Source organism: Uloborus diversus, chromosome 7, assembly GCF_026930045.1.
Source record: "Uloborus diversus isolate 005 chromosome 7, Udiv.v.3.1, whole genome shotgun sequence".
Classification (NCBI taxonomy): Eukaryota; Metazoa; Arthropoda; class Arachnida; order Araneae; family Uloboridae; genus Uloborus; species Uloborus diversus.
Window position 1 is genome coordinate 8,279,605 of NC_072737.1, and position 15,490 is coordinate 8,295,094.

Below are 15,490 nucleotides of genomic sequence, written 5' to 3' on the forward strand. Positions count from 1 at the left end.
GACATACAGACAAACATTCATTTTTATGTATATAGAAGAGCAAGTAACAATTGTGCAAATATCCAGCAATTAATCAAATATCGTTAAACACTGTACATTACTCAGTACACCATGCATTTAAATCTAACATACTTGAAAAGAACAGCAATTTGAAAATTACAGCACAGGTGCTAATGCATTCACAGACAGCAGCAGGGTGGCGACAGATCAGGGAAATCAGGGAAAAGTCAGGGAACTTTATTAATCAGGGAAAAGTCAGGGAAATATCAGGGAATTTTGAAAAAAATTACAAAAAATCAGGGAAAATTGATTTTATGAAGAAAACAATTTTTTTTTTTTGCTTTACAAAATTAAGTACTCTAATTCCCTACGCATTTTCCGCCAATTATCTGTTCAAAAAAAAAGGAAAATTTATGAGGTGCGATTATACACTGTCGCATATTTGTGAATCTTTTTTCCTCGACGTCAAACTATTGAATCTTACTTATTAACCACAGAATGAACTTCCTAAGATTGCTTCATATCTGTTAGGTTGTTTATTTTACCTAGCTTGAAATTTCCTTTTACGCTTTCAATGCGACGTAAAATAAACAACCCTACAGGCAAAGAGGAAGCCTTCATTAATGTCTTAGCTTCTTTGCCTTTATTCCATTGTCTCGAAGTAATCGTGTAGCGTACTGTAATCACGATTTCAAGAAGAAATCTTTGGTTTTTGAATTAATACTATAAAAGCTTAAAAGTTATTACTTTTTCGCGTTTTTAATTTAATTGCTAAAATTAAACTTTCAATAAAAAAAACTTTGTTTTTTGCCGTTATACTATTTGTTGTTACCGCAGATCATGAAAGTTTTCTTTTCTTCAGACTTAAGTGATTCTTTAATTTTATAACCAAGTTGTATTCTTCTTTTATATATTTTGAAATTAGTTAATTGCTTTTTTTTCTTGCATTTCAAAGTTCTTTGTTACAAAAGCAATCTAAGATTTTTTTCGTAACATACTGAAATCGTTTGAAATAGAGTTAACTTGTGTACTTAAGTAAATATCTTTATTTTTTATTGTTAAAATGCTGTATTCATTCATTAAAACCTATGTTCTTGATTAGAGAAAAGCTCCCTATGAATGGATGTCAAATGGTTTCACCTGCTTTGCATAAATATGTCAATTAATTATATAAGAATAACTACATTACTTTTATTCTTCCACTATTACTTGTTATTCTTGCAACAATTATTATACTGTTTGAAAACTTAGTTCAAAATAATTTCAATTTCTTTTTAGTTCTACCATAAATGCGCATATGTTTTTAAGAGTAATTTTAATAGTTTCTTAAAATTCTTATGCTAAGTGGTATCTGGAAGTCAGTATTTATTATTTTTTTAATTTTCTATAATTTTTCCATGTAGAAAAATTTAATATACTGTTTTGTAGGGTTTTTTTCCCAAAAAAATTTACTTGATATGTTTTTTTAACCATTTTATTAAAAAAGTAGCATTTTTTTAAAATATATCTTTAGTTCAACAACTTTACACAACTTAAAATGTTTAAAATATTGCATTTTATACAAACATACAATGGATTTCAAGTAGAGCAAAGAAAGAAAATCATTATCATTGGTAACGTAAATCAGGGAAATTTGGTGAACTTAATCAGGGAAATCAGGGAAAAGTCAGGGAACTTTTTTTCAGTTTCTGTCGCCATCCTGCAGCTATGAAAAAAGCGAGACTAAACAGTTAGAAAGCAAACAAATTGACTCCTCCATTCACAAGACGCCCAGCGTTTTATACCTAGCAAAGACAGATCCAGAAAATCCTATTACGTTCTACCAATTTCTCATATTTTCTTTTTATTCATTCATGAATCTTATTAATCAGAAATAGGGGACCGTATACTTCGGTCAAATGTTAGGGGGCTGTATGTACAGTACAAGAAACTATTTACAAGTTACGTTACTGAGATAATTTTAGATGAAAAATAATGGAATAAACGGCAAATTTAGCCAGATTACAACAAATTAATCGCAAAAATAATTACTATTTACAGAATTTGTAACAGTATTAATAATTTTTACCATTTCAAATTTGAAAGAGTGATTGCATGTTTTCTCCATGCCTCATAAAAAAATGTTGATAAAGGAATTTGCTTTTCACTTTTTAAAATTTGCGAGTCTTGTTTCTGATATCATTCTCTCAAACATTTTTCACTCATACTTATTTTAATTTTTTTATTTGTTGTGAGCAGTGATGTTCCCATCCATTTTTCTGAGGGTATACTCCGAGTAATCAGTTATGCACAATAAGTGTATGCGATCTTATACATAATATGCCATAATATGAACATATTTGAAGCTTGAGACATACGCTATATGTCTAAAAAATATTTGAGAGTACAGTGCCCGCCGCTAATAAAATCACTGGATTATAAAATCAGCTGCTTTTTAAAATCAAATTTAAAATAGCATAATCATTGCAATATTAAAACAAGTAAAAATCATCCTTTAATGAAATCACTATCGCTGTTTTATAAAATCAACTTTTGGACATCAAGCATAAAAAAATGATAAAGAAGCACCAAGGAGTGAGGGAATCGGTCTCAGAAGACGAAGAAATCACAGTGCCAAATTTGCCTCTTCAATAGATGTCAGAAAAGCGCTTGTTGATATACGATGCACTAGAACAAAAAGAAAAATGTAATGTTGAACTTTACAAAACATTTTGTAAACTCTCAAACAATATTGAATCTTTGCTCTGCAGTTCTGTAAACCAAACAACATCAAGCCAATATTTTAAGACCCTTGTGCAAATATAAGAAAATGTTTAGTAAAATGACAACTGTATTTGAAATACTTATAAATGAAGTGATTCATTCCGTTTTTCCAGTACTGAAACTTCAAAACCTTTAATTTATTTTAAATGTTTTTTTTAAAGGTATGCCGGTTTATAAAATCAGCCGCTTTATAAAATCAAATGTCCTCAGAACGAATGTGATTTTAATAAGCGGCGGGCACTGTATACGTCATGCATGGAGTATACCATATGGGAACACCACTGGTTGTGAGTGGCTTAGCCAAAAACGTCGTTAATTACATAAAATATGCAGTTTGAGCTATCAAGAACCAATTCATTAAATATCTTTGAAATGGTTATTAGTCATAAAAGGGTTCATTTGTCATTAATTTTTGAAATGTGTCTTAAAACGAGAACTGATTTCTCTAATTATGAAATATTTAGTAGGAGAATTTTGCATGGCTCTACTATCTTATTTGTTGTTTAATCATTACCTAGAGAATAAGAAAACTTAATTGCAGATTTTTTATAGTTTGTTCAAACAATTTATTATTTTGTAGTTGAATTCCAGTTCAGTGCTCCCAAGCTGGTTCTTTTCTTCCTAATGTTTCATTTTTAGGTTTTAAGTCCTTAAAAGTTTACTTTTATCGAAACCTGGTCCCTTTCCATTTAAAATTTCAGTTGTGTTTTGAATTTTCCCTGTAACGTCTGTTATTCATTGGTATCCCCTCTCCCCCCCCAAAAAAGTTGTTCATTCCACAATATAGATTGTAAAGTTTGAGTCAAATGGAGGGTGGAGGAGGGGAGCGATGGCAAGAGTGTGAAATTATCGGTTAAGTGTAATAAATTCATTCAGCATGGTTCCTAGTTGGAAACAAAAGTAATTTTAATAAAAAAGTAATTTCTTAACCACAGTTAATCTGCTGAAACAGGCTAATTACTGATTATTGTTGATTGATCAATGCGTTCCTAATGTTAACTTTTAAGGGTTACGTTTCAGGTCCCTTTTTTCTTGGGATTTGGTTGCCCCAGGGACAAATGATTTTTCTTCTTTTGTGTATTTGAAGGTAAGGTTTTCAACCAATCAGCAAATTACTTTATTAGTGTCCTGTAAGCTAGTTTTTCACTAACAATGCAGGTGGTCCATTATATATTAGGGAAAAGGGGGCACATGTGAACAATTTTTTTTCATTTGTTCATTTTTCAAAAAATATTATCAATTTCTCAGCGCAAAATCGTCTCCATGATTGCATAGTCCTTTTTTTGTGTCATGGAATTTTTCGAGATTTTTTAAAAGAATATTTCTTTACTTTATGGTAGTAAAAAGAAAATGTCTTCCATTGTTCACATGTACCCCTTAATGGGGGCACATATGAACACAATAAGAAAATGCAGGTCAAGCGTCATATTTTAAGGAAAACCCTTTTCGTATGAAGCTTATACATATAGTACCTGGACGACCGAGCCTCGCTCGGCTTTAAAAGAACTATTTTTTGTCAAATCGTGTTTTTTTAAGGTTCAATACTTTTCCAAATATACTTGAAAAGCTTCACGTTAACGAAATATTAAGCACTCGACCTTCTTATAACACTAAAGTACCAAACAAAGAAGATTCTGAATATATTGAAATCAACATTTTGCTTTAAACTATCTGTTACATTTGTTTCCACTATACAATTTTCTTGTCAGTAGTTAAAATATTTGACCTTAGTCTTGCTATAGTGAAATCGGTTTTTAACCGAATACTTCCTTTCATACTATGATGCGTTTCATGATTTTATCCCAATCGAGATTTTCTTTTTGAATAAGTACTTTTAGTTTTTACGCCAGAAAATGCTACATACAGCATGATATCCATCAAAACTGATCCACAACTATCCACAAACCATTCTAACAAATGATAACAACTGACTTAACAAAACATAAACAGTCTCAAGACATACGCTTCTTCGAAATAAAATTTAGATGCGTGATTTAAAAAACATGTTAAACTATTCGAAGTGTAAAAAGAAAATAAATAAATAAAATGAAATAAAATAGGATGGTCAAGCAATAGTTTCACTTAAAAAAGAAAAAAAGCCTTACATCGACTTACATAATGCTTTTGAATTTGTTTTCAGCCAAGTGTGTTTGAAATGAGCCAAAGTGGCCAATATCAGCCAAGCCTGGCAACCCTAAGCAAGTATAAAATTTTAAAGCGAGAAGAAACAAATTTTCATTGTTATGGTTGCAAATCGCCTGTCTAGTGCGTCAATTCACAGTTTACTTCAAGGCTTAACTTAATTAGACTTTATATTGAAAAACTGTTTTTTGTAAAAAATCGCATTTTTACAGAAAAAACACTGATGTAGATGAACTTAAAATGCAAAACTACAATTAAATCCAAAATTTCATCCAAATCGTTAGAGCCGTTTTCGAAATACGAAATATATATATATACTCACAAGAATTGCTCGTTTAAAGATATAAGATACCTATTACATTGAAGGGTTTGTTACCTATGCTGCTTCAGCATAAATTGTACAGTAATTGTGTCATAGGAAAAATATTTCTTTTAGCCTGTTCTAAACGATGACTTAAGGGAATATTATAGGGCTAGACTTAATTGAAATTCTAGAAATTCAAAAAAGTTGAATTTTTTCCCTTCATATTCTTAGAGTTTACAACTTTAAGAATAAGTTTCTAAGAGGAATTATGGAGAAGAAATTTAAAAAAAAAATCATTCAAATTATTTTTAGAGTTTCAGTTAATTTTGTTGAAATAAACTCTTTTGCTAAAATGAGACTGCAAACTTTAGAAGCGTTTTTCTCGAAACTGGTTTTTTGTATACGGTTAACAAGATATCTGAAGTTCTAATACACTGATTTACTTGAAATTTGGTACAGACTTTCTTAGTACTATCAAAATTGTCCCCACATAGAGGTTTTTGAAATTTGTGATTTTTATTTAAAATTAAAAAAAGACCAAAGTTCAAAAAAGGAGCCAAAAAAAAACTTTTTTTTTCAAAAAGACGCCACTTTGTGAAAAAAAAAAATATATATTCAAATCGGCTATGTCCAGACAATTCTACATCCTTGTTCAATAAGAATTAACCTTGACTTTATGTTTCAGATCACCTGGAGGATTAGAATCACGTCAACCAAGAACTCCCCCCCCCTTTTTTTAGAGTCCCCACTTTGCCAGCCTCCTCCAACTATAATTTTGAATTTTTTTTCAACTATTATGCATTTTTAAACTTTCAAAGTATTAATAAAAAACTGATAAAAATGGATAGTGAAATTAGCTGCTGCGTTTTTTTTTTCTATTACACCTGTAAAATCAACTTAAAATTAAGCCTCTAGACTAGAATACCCCCCTTAAGCAACTAATAATTGTTAGTACAAGGTACCTGGGAGTGAAATGTAATGTATTGTCGATTGATATGAGATTTATTGGTATACTTGTAATTTTCACGTTATGCTTATATCCAATTGTCCATTAATGTTTTTCTTTTAGAATATCATCGCCTCAGAGCAATAGTAGGATATCTTACTGTTATTTTCAGACTTTGATGTCTTACTGTTGCTCTGACATGACAATAAGTAGCTTAACATTTTTTTTTCTGCTTCATTAGCATTGAAGTTCTTTTTAAAAAAAGTTAAATATTTCAAAGTATGTAAGATATTAGTATTTGAGAGTTATCAGTCTGTAAGCTTTTGTGTTACAATTGTGGTATTACAGTACTTGATGCATTTAAAAATGTTACTGTAATCCATGCACTTATAAAATTCTAATGATGTTTCCATTTTATTTCATGCTACCTTTTCACAGGGGAAAGCTGCTGTAAGTATTTTATAACTCATTTTTACTCCACTTTGAACTAACATTATAATTCGTGCATGATTTTCGTTTCTTAGAATCTCGTTAGTTTTTTTCCTTACTATAATTCGTGCATGATTTTCGTTTCTTAGAATCTCGTTAGTTTTTTTTTTTTCGTTTTCTTTCACAATTAACTAACAACAGTAGAGTTCATTTATAATCCGCTTAAATATTAATAGAAAATAAATCTTTGTGCATGGATTACTCAACAATGTAGTATATTTTTGTTGTGTACATATTTGCATGTTTTGTAGATTTTTAGATATTTTAAAATCAAAGTTGATTTTTATTTGACATTTATGAATAAAATTTTTGAGTATGCTGTGTGCTATAATGATGATACACTGCTCGACATTGAAAATGCGACACCAAGAAGGAGTAGTCAGAAAGTGCCAAAATTTGGAAAAAAGACAGAGACAGCAATCTTCTTTACTAATAATAAAGCAGAAAGTCTCTCTGTCCAGAGGATGTCTGGATGTCTGTAGAATGTCTGTAGGATGTCCGTAGGATGTCTGTGACGAGCATAGCGCCTAAACCGTTCGGCCGATTTTCCTGAAATTTGGCACAAAGCTAGTATGTAGCATGGGGGTGTGCACCTCTAAGCGATGTTTCGAAAATTCGATGTGGTTCTTTTTTTATTCCAATTTTAAGAAAAAAAACTATCATAAATTACGAAATTATCCTAACGTGGAACCGTAACATGGGCACAAGCCAATGGGCGAGATACGAAATGATCATAGCGTGGAACCGTAACGTCGGTACAAGCCAATTGGCGAGAAAATTCACCATACATCATTTGTAAATATACAAGCGAACCAAAAGACCTTTAATTTTTCTATTACGGGCGAAGCCGTGCGGGTGCCACTAGTAAATAATAAATGATCTTAATTTCAAAATGGTAGGCAGAATACAGAGCGAGAATGACGTCAGCTCAGTAGGATGTAGGACCACCACGGACAGCGATACACGAAGAAACACGTCTAGGTGTAGAGTCAATAAGGATGCGGATGTGTTCAGAGGGATGGCTCTCCATTCCCTTTCAACCATTTGCCATAGTTTGTCTTCTGAACGAGGCAGGGACAGAGTCTGAAAACGGCGTCCAATCACATCCCACACATGTTTGATTGGTGACAGGTCAGGAGAGTATGGTGGCCAGGGAAGGATCTGTGTGCCTTGGAGAGCATGTTGGCAGATGCAAGCACTGTGTGGTCGGGCGTTATCCTGCTGAAAAACTGCATTAGGTAGCCCTTGAAAATAAGGGATTGCCACCGGCCGCAGCACATTATCCAAGTATCATTAGGCCGTCATAGTGCCCTGAATACAAACTAGAGGTGATATGGAATTGCAGGCAATTGCGCCCCAAACCATTATGTCACATTGTCGTGCGGTGGGAGGTTTCACAGTTACAGTTCCCGCCACTAATAAAATCACCGGATTATAAAATCAACCGCTTTTTAAAATCAAATCTGGAAGAACAGAATCATTGCTATATCAAAACATGTTGAAATCATCTCTTAATAAGATCATTATCGCCATTTTATAAAATCACTTTTGGAAATGTTGCGTACAAAATTGATAAAGAAGCTCCAAGAAGTGAAGTAGAAGGTCTCAGAAGATGAGGAAATCTCATTGCCAAATTTCCCCTCTTCAATAGATGTCAGAAAAGCGCTTGATGTTTACTTTATACTATGTACTTTAGAGCAAAGAGAAAAATATAACGTTGAAAGTTACAGTGCATTTTGTAAAATCTTAAACGATATTGAATCCTTACTCTCAAATTCTGTTAACCAAACTGTAATACGCCAATATTTTAAGACCCATGTGTAAAAAAATAAAAAAATAATTTAAGAAAAACTCCTCATGGTTAGTTAAAAATGAAAGCTGTATTTTGAAATACTTCAAACAAAAATAAATGACGTAATTCATTTCTTTTTTTAAAGTATTTAAACTTCAAAACTTTTCTTTTTTTACAATGTAGGTATGCCAGTTTATAAAATCAGCCGCTTTATAAAATCAAATGTCCTGAGAACGAACGTGATTTTAATAAGCGGCGGTCACTGTACTGCCGGATTAGATCTGTCTCCACGTCGACGCCACACACGTATGCGGCGACTATCACTGGATAAACAGAAGCGGGATTCATCTGAGAACACGACATTTCGCCATTCTGTCATCCACGTCGCTCTTGTCCAGCACCATACTAAACGTTGCTGTCCATGTTGTGGGGTCAATGGCAGTCTTCTTAGCGGACGCCGTGATTGCAGACCACATGCGACCAAATGGTTCAGGTTGACACGGGAACATTACGGGTTTCTTGCACCTGCTGCAGAATCGAGGAATAAGTGACTTGTCTGTCTGCTACAGCTTGTCGGTGGATGCGTTGTTCTGACGTCACTCTGGCTGCCCCAGCACCCCTCAATCTTGCCACATTTCGTTGTTCCAACCGTCTTCGGCACGGCCGATGCACCGTGCTCGCATCCATGTGGGTATCGGCTGCGATTTGACGATCGGACCAACCTCCCCTTCTCAGTCCGAACACCATACCTCTTGTGAAATCGTCTATCTGCTTGAAGTGCCTTCGTTGACAGCGGCCCATCATTCTCTCGTGTTACACGTATCCTCCAAGACAACAACAAAATTTCTTCGATAATTCTCCAATCATAAATAACGACACGAATATTGCGCATTCTGCAAGTTCCTTCCCTTACAACTTACTTCACGTGCGTCAAAGAGTTGCACATTTCACATTATTTACACAACTCAGTGATGTACGTCTACTCTAAAATTTGCATAAATTTCTGAACACTCCTTCTTGGTGTTGCATTTTCAATGTCGAGCAGTGTATATACTTTTTATATTTTAATACAGTGTAGCACCATTTATACGTTTTTGAACGGACTGTATGAAAAAAGCGTACAAACAAAAAATGTATAATAGGTATAGGTTAATGTGTATTAGACTTTGCAGGGACCAATTTTAAAAATGTATAATTGATAAAAACGTATAAATGAGAAACGTATAAATGGTGCTTCACTGTATATAATTCATGTGAAAGCATGACTTCATATATTTAATTTTCAGATAAATATATTCTTTTCGAAATGTATTATTATTATTTTGGAATGTTATGTGATAGAAAGATTGTGAGATTGAAAATTTTTCAATGCAGCAACTCAAACCAATGGATTATTGGATTTTAATTTTTTAAAATTTTAAATAAATTTTAGCTGTGGGAAACATACTGTCTTCAATTTAGAATTGATGCAGCAAAACAATGAAAGATAGTTGCAAAGTTCTTGTTAATTTATGTAAAGAAATTCTTACTCCTTTTCATAATTAAAATTCAATATCACTGCAGGAGTAGCTAGGCAAAATTTCCAGAAGTTTCAATGTGGCTGAAAACGCCAGTCTTTCTTTTTTTTTTCCATTGAAATATTGGGGTGGGGGGGATGGAAAAATTGGTTTTTCTGCAAATCAAAATGTTGTTTACTTGTTATATTTTCTTACAAAACACACATACACACACAAAAAAAAAGTTAAATGTTAAAAATATAAATGCAAGACATATTGCATCTTTTTAGCAGAAACATACACGACATTTTTAAACAGGTTTGAAAATCTATTTAAAAAATTTATTTGCTTTGTAGCTTTATTTGCTCAGAACACCAAAAGTTTTCCAAATTTATTTAACCACCATTCAACCTTTCTTTTTGAATAAAATGTGATTTTTAACACTAATTCGCTTTTTTTTTCCAAATTGTGAGATTTTAAACAGAAGGTTGCTTTCCTTTTATTTTAGTTACATGCATTTATATATGCCATTACATATTACCTAAAATGAAAATATATTAAAATTTTACTAAAACATTTCCACTAAGCAATAATATTGATACATCCTGAAAGCACTTATTTTTGCAAACCAATTTTTGCGAAATTGAAAATAATCAGAGATTTTGCTAACTAAACATTTTGGGAATTTTATACAAACAGAACCAAAAGTTGAGAAAAAAATATTTTGCTAGGCTGAAATTTTTCTAATTACGGCAGACTCGCAAAAATAAGTGATTTTACGGTATTAATTTTGTCATGTGTATACATAACAATTTCAGTGAGTAAAGCAGCAAATAATTCTTTAGAGTACAGGGAAATTAAATTATCTTACGGCTTGCGTTATCAAGTTTATTGTTTTCACCTGGCATACTGAACAACAAAGCTTTTTAAACATTAAAAAAAAAAAAAGCATTGGAATGAAAATATTGCAAGTTTTGTGCCGGAATATTAAAGTTTCTATTTTTCTTGAGTACAAATTCCTTCGGAAAATATTTTTTTATCCACAAAAGTTCCGATTCCCCCTCCGACTTTTCCCAACTCTTAGCGATAGAAAATTTAGAAAAGCAGATGCAGGGAGATATGTAGGAGTGATCTTCTTTTTGTGATGATTTCTTTTTCAAAACTTGCATCTTATTCAGGGTACCGCGAATGATCTGGTCGTTCAAGTTGTCCTGATTGCGGAGAGTATGAGTTGTAGAAGAATCGCACATTTACGTTCAAAAACTTGTTTCTTGCCCTTCCCTTCATTCTCTTTCATTTTAAAACATCGAAAATTTGTGTTTTTCTTTCCTTTTCAAAATTAATATGAGGGTCTCGGGTCTTATTAGGTAAATAACTTAAGGTTTTTGGTGTTTAAATTATTCTTTCACGTAGTTGTTTTTAATGTTTCGATATTGATAAGCATTTTTGAACTGTTTTCCTCTCATTGTAATACATATTACTACTTATTATAGTAATTTAAGTTTTATAAACAATCGGCAAAAAGCTCTTTTTAGCGATCCAGAAAACCGGGAAATTCAGATATCCGGGATAGCGATGGTCCCGAACTTCCCGGATAATTGGTTCTCTACAGTATTATAAATTTTTGAATACATTTTTTGTGCCGGAATATTAAAGTTTTCTATTTTTCTGGAGTGAAGATAAAACCCCTTCGTAAAAATATTTTTTTTATCCCCCCCCCCCCGAATTTTCCCATCTCTTTGCCAGAGAATATTTAGAAAAGCAACTGCATGAAGATATGTGGGAGTGATCTTCTTTTTGTGATGATTGCTTTTTCAAAACTTCTTCAGGGTACTGCGAATGATCTGGTCGTTCAAGTTGTCCTGATTGCGGAGAGTATGAGATTGCAGGCCATGATGGCAACCTATGGCATCCACACCCAGACCCCCCACGAAGTGGAACCGGTGCAGATTTGGTCGCCCAATCAGCTTGTGAGGGTAGGCGACTCTTCTGTCTGCATGTATGCTTGTATGTGCTGTAATACTTTCTTCAAACGTCGATCTTTACGTTTTAGAAGCAATGGTTTGAATTTAAAAGTTTAAAGAAAAAGTCGCAATATCAAGACGCAAATTCATTATTCAACCATCAGAAAAGAAAAAGGGTGAAAGACCAAGATAATGATACTGAAGTACTAATTACAAAATTTTATGTCGGAGATTGTTTGAGTATGATTCTGTACCTCATAGCCAAAGCAACGTAAGTCACGTTGGTTACGGCCTTTTATTGTGTGCAATTTCTGCTTAATTTATTTTTCTATTTATCATCTGAGCTTTATATTTCTTTTTGGTAATGGCAACAGCAGTGGCGTAGCTAGACCCGACTTTCGGGGGGGGGGGGGGGTTACTTCTTTTATATATATATATATATATATATGTGTGTGTGTGTGTGTGTATAATTGCTTGGAATTTTTTCCTTTTCTTCTTTTTTTTTTCTTTCTCTTCTCTCTTTTTCTCTTTTTTTTTGAGACTAACTTTTCGGGGGGGGGGGTTGTCCCCCCCCCCCTTAGCTACGCCCCTGGGCAACAGCAGAAGAAATGTGCCAGAACAGTTTGAGTTTCGGATTGAAATGTGAATATTATTTATTTCTTGCCCTTCGTTGGTGAAGAATATTATTTATGTTATACGCAATCAAATGTCTTCTTTTGTTTAAATGCATATTGGATTTATTCACTATTCTCATGAGGTTTCGTACGAATAGAATAGCCTTTTCAGCCGATATTCAACAGATGTATCATCAAATTCTTGTTTGTTTTGCCACCAATGCTCTACATTTAGAGTTTGTTAGTGACATGATATCCATTGAGATAATAGCTAGAAAGCAGTTGTCAACTATGTATAAATTTGGGTCATCTTTACTAATAATAAAGCTGAAAGTCTCTCTGTCTGGATGTCTGGAGAATGTCTGTAGGATGTCTGGATGTCTGTAGGATGTCTGGATGTCTGTAGGATGTCTGGATGTCTGTAGGATGTCTGGATGTCTGGAGAATGTCTGTTGGATGTCTGGATCTCTGTGACGCGCCTAGACAGTTCGGCCGATTTTCATGAAAATTGGCACAAAGTTAGTTCGTAGCATGGTGCTAAAGCGCCACCTATGTTTAGTTAAAAACCTCTGGCTGCAACCAATTCAGGGAGTTTAAGGTCAGAGCGGCTGAAAGAATGCTGCTCTCAAGTGTATGAAATTAATCATGATAAAAGTTATACAGTCCACTTTTGTTGCAGTTCAATGGCTGTGTTGTGTTGCGTTGCAGAGTAGAGCCAACCGCAAGAAACCAGCTAATAGAAAAAGATAATCTTACCTAGAGGTAAGAACACATGGGGGTGTGCACCTTGAAGCGATTTTTCGAAAATTCGATGTGGTTCTTCCAGGGTTGGCTTTCTGCCGGCAGAAACTAGTTTTTGCCGTGCCAGTGGCAGAAACTGGTTATAACCGGTAAAAACCGGTAGAAACTGGCAAAAACTTAAAAAAGTCTTTAATAACTCAAGTAATTAGTAAATGATATTTGTTTAAGTAAACTAAAAAATTAAACATAATTTCATCATTTAAAAAAATAAAATCCCATGCTAGTGCCCTTGATTTAGTTCAGAAAGGGAACTTTCCAATTGCAGTGGCTCGTAGTATTTGGATTAATTTAACAAAGGATAAAAAATCATACAAGAGTGCTTAGGAAAGAGGAGTGACATACAGAATTGAACAGGTATTACTGATTGTAATTTGCTCACTTATATGCTTCCTCTAAATTGTTTGTGATTGAAATTATCTTGTCATGTGCTTGAAGAAGCAAGTGCCAGAATTTTACTTGCCTAAATTTTGTACCTAATGTCACAGCTTTGCAAAACAAACTGGCCCCATTTCTCAAAACTTATTTTTCCAGTCAAAATTTTACCACTACCCCAGTTACTACATGGTGGACCAGTTATATAATAGATGAAAGTTTCACTTTGGTTAACAATTAATTACTTTTTCCATACATTTTCTGTTGTATATCAAGAATTAATTTTTCATTTTGTGAGTTTTTGCCAGTTTCTGCCACAAAGTGGCAGAAAGTGGTTTTTGCCATGCCGGTTTTAACCGGTTTCTACCAGTGGTTTTAACCACCTCGGCAGAAACTTGCCAACCCTGGGTTCTTCTATTCCAATTTTAAGAACAAAACTATCATAAGTTAGACGAGTAAATTCCGAAATTATCATAACCTGGAACCGTAACATGGGCACTAGCCAATTGGCGAGATACGAAATTATCATAACGTGGAACTGTAACGTCGGTACAAGCCAATTGGCGAGAAAATTCACCATACATTATTTGTAAATATACAGGCGAACCAAAAGACCTTTTAATTTTTCTATTACGGGCAAAGCCGTGCGGGTACCACTAGTCTATTAATAAAGTTGAAAAAATAAGTTATTTCTTGTCCCAAATAAATATTGATTGGCATATGATACCACTACTAAGTCCTCATTTTGGTGGAGTATGGGAGGCAGGTGTTAAATCTGTAAAATTTCACATAAAACGGGTCATTGGAAATACAAATTCAACACACATGATGATTACTTTACAGGAGAGAGGAAAAACGGTTGTCTGGCGCATGCTGAAAATAGGACACGTGCTCTTTAAACATTGGTAAATAATTACAAAGGATTTTTTTAAAAGAATTATGTTCACATAGTTTGATGAGGAATAGGATTCTACCTACAACGCACTAACAAACAGAAAATTGCAATTTTTGGACTTGCATCAGTCTGGCTTGGAGGTACAGAATTTATCAAAATAAATGGATTAATACTTTTAGTTCTAATTTTCTCTAATTAAAGTATTTGTCTAGTCGGAAGTTCTGCTTTTTTTTTTTTTTTTCATTTATACGACAAGACTAACACAAACTTTTAGCTATATTTCCAGTTTATTTACTTTCTTAAATAAAGGGAATACTATCAGGAATAAATGGTAATAATAAACTGCAACTGCTAATTGCTGTCTATATTCTTATTTAATTTTTCAAATTAGATAAAATTATTAAAAGTAATTAAATCAATTAAGCAAAATTCTAAATCATTCTAAACATTGCAACAATTACATTGAAAATAATTAAAATGCAAAAATAAATAAGTAGAAACCAATAATTTTTTGAGAAAAAAAGAGATTAAACCTGAAAATAGAATTCTGTAATAATTTGTAGGCTTTTGGAATAGTTAACTGAAAGCAGCTATTGCTTGAAATGGATTGAATACTTTTAATATTGCTTTTGCTTTTCACTGAGAGTGTTAAATCGAATAGGACTAGCTTAGCTGGACCCACTGCCTCTTGGTGTTTGTTACTTTGTCGATATTTTGTATCATAATTTAAAGTAAATAAAGCAACTTGCTTTTTTTAAAAGGTATAAAAACATGTAAAAGTGTTTGAACTACTTAATACTATGAACATCCTTCATTTAGATTTATGAATACCTTGGCATCAGTAAGAAACTTGGTTTGAAAGGAAGACCTCCTCGACCTATCGGAGCCTTGGGAACTAGTAAGGTATTGATT

At 33.1% G+C, this 15,490-nt stretch overlaps 1 protein-coding gene across 1 annotated transcript in view; it reads left to right on the top strand.

The window, feature by feature from the left end:
• Positions 1 to 15,490, top strand: part of LOC129226218 (probable phosphorylase b kinase regulatory subunit beta) — a gene marked incomplete at its 3' end in the record, with an annotated part of 111,023 nt that overhangs the window by 54,769 nt on the left and 40,764 nt on the right. Inside the window, exons 12-14 of the mRNA XM_054860817.1 lie at positions 6,594 to 6,605; positions 11,762 to 11,908; positions 15,398 to 15,481. Of these exons, the coding sequence (XP_054716792.1) occupies positions 6,594 to 6,605; positions 11,762 to 11,908; positions 15,398 to 15,481 (243 nt within the window). The remainder of the gene's footprint in view (positions 1 to 6,593; positions 6,606 to 11,761; positions 11,909 to 15,397; positions 15,482 to 15,490) is intronic.